The sequence below is a fragment of the Perna viridis genome, chromosome 11 (assembly GCF_037379345.1).
Source record: "Perna viridis isolate PV_CMFRI_1.1 ecotype Kerala chromosome 11, ASM3737934v1, whole genome shotgun sequence".
NCBI lineage: Eukaryota > Metazoa > Mollusca > Bivalvia > Mytilida > Mytilidae > Perna > Perna viridis.
In genome coordinates, this window is record NC_142455.1 from 1,172,698 (window position 1) to 1,179,203 (window position 6,506).

General features: G+C 32.2%; 1 protein-coding gene across 1 annotated transcript; it reads left to right on the forward strand.

Annotated features, from left to right (window-relative positions):
- Positions 1–5,521: 5,521 nt before the first annotated feature.
- On the forward strand, positions 5,522–6,424 carry LOC148602259 (cytochrome c oxidase assembly factor 8-like). The gene has a single exon (XM_088552365.1). It carries the CDS (start codon positions 5,577–5,579, stop codon positions 6,132–6,134), a length of 558 nt encoding a protein of 185 aa, XP_088408491.1. The 5' UTR covers positions 5,522–5,576; the 3' UTR covers positions 6,135–6,424.
- Positions 6,425–6,506: the final 82 nt, after the last annotated feature.

Here is a 6,506-nt window from a genome sequence, read left to right on the forward strand (position 1 = left end):
ACGAACATATTAAAATAACCAATGAATTGCCTTTACAACCTTTGAGTTCGTTTTGTCAAAAATATGTTGTATTCCGTAAAAAGATGGCTGGTCACTTCGATAACTGTCTTCATTACAAATGTTTTCTAGATATTTAACAAGAAATAAGATTTTCATCACTTGATTTCCGGTAGGTTAAACTTCTTTTATAGTAATAAAAGACATTAAATATTTTAAAACACATGTTTAGCTAATTCACATTTGCGGTGGCTTTCAACATGAGAGATGCTAGAGGTTAGGATGGCACCAACTCAGAAAATAGCTTGCCAGACAACCTCCAGCACTGCAGGAGTAATTGAGTAAACTGTGCAGTATAATTACCAATTTCAAAATACCTAAAATACCGAGGTTTCATTCCTTGTATTATACATGGTACATATAGAACCTCTTTGATTTAACTTCCTATTTCCATAGTGTTGGTTTTGACTAGTATACAATTATTATGCTGATTATAATCTTCCTACATATTTTATTTTAATGCTGCTGATGAATGGTTACTCCTTGAAACACGTGTACAGCATATCTAAATTTACAATATACTAGTACATATATGATTGGTATTTATTTTATCAAATGATTCGTTAACTTTGGACCTTTCGGCCTCCTGTAAGGAATTAAAAAAATATCTCTTACAGTTGTGTTAATTATTTTCTGTTGTCATTTCATATTTGTCATTAACAGCGTGTACAAGCATACGCACTGTGCTACAACCAATCGAAGTAGTGCAAATTAAGTGTTTACGATGGTATTTTTTCTAAAACAACGATGGTGTTTTTATTTGTCACTCTTGCAAGTGTCATTCAGAAATCAAGGGTTGTCGGAAGGGGGATGCACCATCACCCCTTTTGATAGAAAATTCTGTTAATTTCTGATTTTACTTATAGGAATTGGATGAGGTACAACGACATGAAATCTCCTTTATTTCATGGTCTCCACTTTAAAAAATCTTTTTGATGGCTTCACATTTTGTTTCAATCAGCGTTCTAGAAATACTTCTCATAAAAACACTTAAAAATATAATGACCACCCACCCATCTCTTGCTGTCAACATTATTAGTGACCGGGGTTTCTCAATCGAGGAGCAATTAAAGTGGCATATAGTGGAAGTCAGTGGGTCGGGAATCGAGAATTAAGTGAACCGAGTGTTAAGTTTGTTGGATTTGTTTTTTACTTCTCTCCTTTTGTTTAATTTCTGATTTAACTTGGACAGAACGCGAAAACACGCAAAAATTAGCACCTTGCGACAGTTACCAGCTATACGGTATATTTTTATTCGTCTGTTTTCATATACAAATCTTATTTAGAATATAGAACTCAGCAAGTTCAAATAGGGAAAGTTCTATCGAAAAAACTTTCAATAAAATATGGTGTACCTCAAGGATCAATCATTGGTCCTCTTTTGTTTTTTTTTGTCACAGAGTGATGCTCCATCATTTACCATAAACTATAATATCCGATTAACAGAAGTTACTTGGAGAGATGATAAGTCCTCAATTAGCAGGTCGAAGCAGATAGATGATGTTTGTTTACAAATCTCCAGTCGTTTTTGCTATCAAAAATAAAGAAATTTCTAAATCAAGAAAACTTTTTTATTCAGGTTAAATTTGACTTTTTATTGATTATTTTATAATCACTAGGAGAAACTGTAAAATCTAAACTGGTTATAAAACTACAAAAAGGTCTGTTCGACTAATCCTTGATACAGATTTCCTTGCGCTATCTGCACCCTTGATAAACAAAAAAACTTGAATTGTTGACAGTTAAGATATATAAGATCATATATCACAAATGGGTTCTGATTTTCAAAAGTATTTGAGGGCCTCGACCATGGAAGATAAGTGAATTTACTAATCGTGCTACCCTCTTAAACTACTATGATTATGATTATTATTATTATTTTGACTTCTCAATGCGGCATCATTGCTTGAGAGACAGTGTTTTATACCAAGATCATAAAAATACGAACTGCATACACTTCCTGAAAAACAATCACTTCCGATATCTAGATCTTATTGAAAACTACTCTGTTTCTGACAAACAGATCGTAGATGATGGTGTCTACAAAATCATTTTCTGCATATTGTACGTGTATCGCATTATTTTCTTCTTGAACTCGATGCACCTTCCACACGAAGTTCAAGACTTATTTTGAATTTGTTTTCTTCTTTGTTGAAGTTGTGTTTTAACCGTATTTAGATCCTTTTATTTTCACTTTTTTTGTTCATATTTTCTGTATTGTTTTGACTGTTGAGTTTTCAAATTTTGATCTGTGGCAATTTAATGCTGTATTTTAATATACCTAACATAATATACTGTAACGGACGCGGAAAGTTTAGCGCGCTATAAAACCGGGTTAAACCCGTCATTTAAATCTGACATGCTTGTACCAAGTCAGGACCATTGCAGTGGTTTCCAGCTTCTGGTAGTTTCTTTGATATATCAAATTGGGTCCTTTTGAATGATGCCTAAAGTGTAATAGTTCGGTAATTATAACATTTTATCTAGAAAGTGTTGAAATAAGAATGAACATCAAGGATTAAAAGTGACAAGCAATTCTTTATCTCAATAATTGTTCGGTGCATTAAATTATTTTACCAACGGAAGGAACATTTGTTTCTCTTTTAATATGTATATTAATTAAAAATTGAATCTGTTTGCTTTTTTATTTATCACGAACCGGTTCTACATGATTTACAAATTCAAACAATGAATACAGATTCAAATTGTGCCCTATCAATTACAAACTGCGAACTGAAAAAAATATGTCAAATTCATTGTAGTCTTTACTCTTTCTAGTCACACTTCATATGAATACATTTGTAGCACCCTCGGTCTTACATACGGACTCAGTGTATCGTAAAGAATGGCTAAATTCCAGAAAACAACTCTGAACATTGTATTTAGAATTTTGTCATACATTTGCACGATGGCATTCTTCTATACATCGTTGGTTCTTCTAATACTTTCTATTAATCCTGACGTAATATGGAGTGAATATTTATCAGTTATGGACTTTTAACGAAGTCAATACGTTATATATGGACCTGTTCAAATTATATTGACGGAGGACGAAGTCAATATAATCTAACAGGTCCATATATAACGTATTGACTGAATGAAAGTTTTAATTTATATATTTAATTTACATATGCAGATAATGTATTTTGGATATGGACTTGAGTACTGTAATTTTCCGCCACGATTGGCTAAGAGTGATTACGGAACGGAACGGTTGATATCTGGATCTAAATTTAGAAGTATAGCGTCAATATACATATATTAAATAGAAACGTTGCGTCAATATATTTAAAAATAGAAACAATGTTTCTTGTACATGGAATATCCTTTGCATCACGTGATCATAATAACAAATGAACAAAGAAGACTGCTACACTATATGTAATATATGATGTTACGTAATTTGGAAGCGTGGTCACTTAGTCTACTTCTCAACCATTTGGAAATCAGTTGACTTCGGTAAGGTTGAAGATAACGCGCACGGGTTAGCGAAATTTATGTTCGTTTTGAATTCGGAATCGGGTAAGGATCTCATTATTGCTTATAGTAATAGAAAATTGAAAATAAAAAAAATTGAGACTTTTCAGTAAACTCGTTAAAGACCTATCTAAAGACGGAAAATTCTAAGACTAAAACTCGGGGTTTATCTAATTACTCTAAAATGTTTGATCAATCTTGTATCTCTTGAAATGAAAATCACATAATCTCGAATGTAGTTTGTTATAATATAATATAACCGGATTGTTCGTGTTACTATTGCCAATTGTTGTTATTTGGTGCTTAAGTGATGACTTCAGACTTAAGTAGCAATCTTTATAAAAAACAGACAGGAGGTGGTTCATGCATATAAAAAAAATCTTTTAATCTTTTATTTCTATATCAGAAACACGTGCAGAATATAAAACCAGTCGAAGTTTGTAATTTCTGTTGTTGCACTTTTTTAGATAAAAATATAGATTGTGTATGACATTGGCACTTTTATCAAAGGTTATAGTTCTTGATTTGGGTTGATTTGGTTGATATCAGTGAGATATGAATGCGTGGTTTTCTCAAAAATGCGGATCTTAATCGTTGCGTAAAAAATGCATATGTAGACAAAAAAAAACAAAAAAAACAAAAAAAAAACATCATTGTTGGTGCTTTTTTTTTCTATCCCATGAATCGCCAATATCACAGGCATTGTCTGAATCTTAGATAGATTGGTGCCTAAATTTTATCATTAAAGTGGGACCAGTATATTTACTTGCTGAGGAACCAAGTCCAACGGCGATTAAACTGCATATCACTACAAAAAACTTATGTTTCGTAAGTGCGTGTAATAATAATACCGTTATAACAAGAAATGAGGGACCGCCATCCAATGCAATTGCTTTCGTGAGGGGAACACGCGGAGGAATTTTAAAAACTAAATTTAAAAATATCATAATGAATAACTATCGCCAGCAAGGAACAAGTGAATCGAATTGATTGTTGGAAGAAGGTCGGGTAGTCTCAGAGGTGGCAAACTTTTATATCATAGTCTTAACTATAAATACCAGCATTTAGTTAGTACCAAGTGTTGATTTTGTTTTTCAAATTGCATATAAATATACACCTTAAATGGACTATTCGTTTAAGTTATAAATACATGAATTTTGAGACAAAAATTCTTGACCAGTGTCTATGCTATTATGATACTTCCTTTTTTTTTAAATTTTATTCCTATTTCAGTAATAAAAAATACACTTGCCTCGGGAACTTGTTTTGGTGTCTATGTCCAGTTTTCTGTGGTCATTTGTATAGTACTGTGAAGTAAAATTAGATAGAAAGAGATTCTAGCGGAAATAAAAAAAATGTAATCTAGGGACAAAGACTAGAAAGGGAAAACAGACAAACACAACCAAGAACATTAAATAACCAAAATAATACGTACAAAGCAACCAAATTAAATAAGCAACTCGGGCTCCACTAATAACTGGGAGCATGGACCAGATGCACTGGTAGAGTAAGCGTCCTCTGCTTTTCTAGAAACACCCGCCCATTTGCTCTTTAAAAGTCAAGGCCGGTGTAGACGAAAGAGGAAAGGAAAACTATATATGATAAATCAAGTCGGTTTAAAAAAAGGTTATCCAAAACAAAATCGAAAAAAAAACAAACAACAAAACAAACAAACAAACAAACCTCTTCCTACACGAATGATAAACTAACTAATGAAAATAAAACAAATTAAAATTATTTAAAAAAACAAACAAAATTAACACAGACTAGTTCATCCTCTGTATGCATGCTTTTGTCTGTACTTCTAATAAAAAAAAATCGTTTGACGAATAGTGTCGAAATCTCATTATAAATACCATAAAAGAATACTGGTTATGGTGTGATGTCAATTATCTAAATTTCAAGTAAAAATAGACCGTCTTATACTTGGACCGACTTGTACCGCTTTCCGGAATGTTCATTCCGCACTTGTAAAAATTATCATATTCATTGCATTTCCGGTTTGGGTTCAGAACCAGAACGTACTTGAACAAAATTGAAAAATGAATAGTTTTACATCAGCAACGCCTGTTAAAAACTTGAAGGGTCTGTGCAGATTTATATATACAACAAGACACCTCCATGCTAAGCTTAAAGATGGTCCGAATTCTCCAAACAATGTGAACTGTGATTGGGTTGGACCTCCAAATAAGGAATCCAACATTAGATTTGTTAAAATTTTTTCTCCGGAGAATGAAACACCGTTACAAAAGAAGCTGAGACTTTTACGTGAAGAAACACAAAAGTTTAATCACGAGTTTTGGGCAAAACACAATGGTGCATTTTTTCAACAAAAGGAATTGTATGTGAAAAGAACACTGGCACAGAAGAAGATGAACATGAACTTCGAAGATAAAGACCAGGACCTCCCTTCTAAACTTACACCTGAAGAAATGTCGGTTTTTTACAAAAAGTTTTTAGATGATAACTTTCGTAAAAATTTACTTTACAATGGAGAATGGTACAGGAGAAACTTTTCAATATATGCTTTGACAAATAAGGTCTTTATTGAAAAGGTTAAATTAAGACTTTGGAAATTATTAAAGAGAAATAAAAACTAATTTCTTATTTTATACTTGCATTGTATTCAATGTGTAGTGGTACATATATTTTTTGTATTCAAATGTTCAGGAAAACCAAGAAAATTGAGCTACATCATATATCTTCAAACAGGTGTTAAGCTTGAAAACAAAAATAACAGCTCAACAATTTTCTGCCTGAATTTGAAACTTCACAAAATCCTGGCATGCAGCTTCAAAAATTTGTAAAGCAAGAAAATAGGGGATGGTTGACACACAATACATATTTATTTTGTACCACTTCATGTATCAAATAAAAAAATCAATTTGAATACTACCCTAGTCACTTTTTCAGACGGTGGAATTGGCCCAGAAACCGACAAAAATACAACTTTAAATCAAATTAATAGATCT

Excerpts from the sequence above, each read along its gene's own strand:
- LOC148602259 (XM_088552365.1), top strand. The coding sequence starts at position 5,577 with ATGAATAGTTTTACATCAGCAACGCCTGTTAAAAACTTGAAGGGTCTG.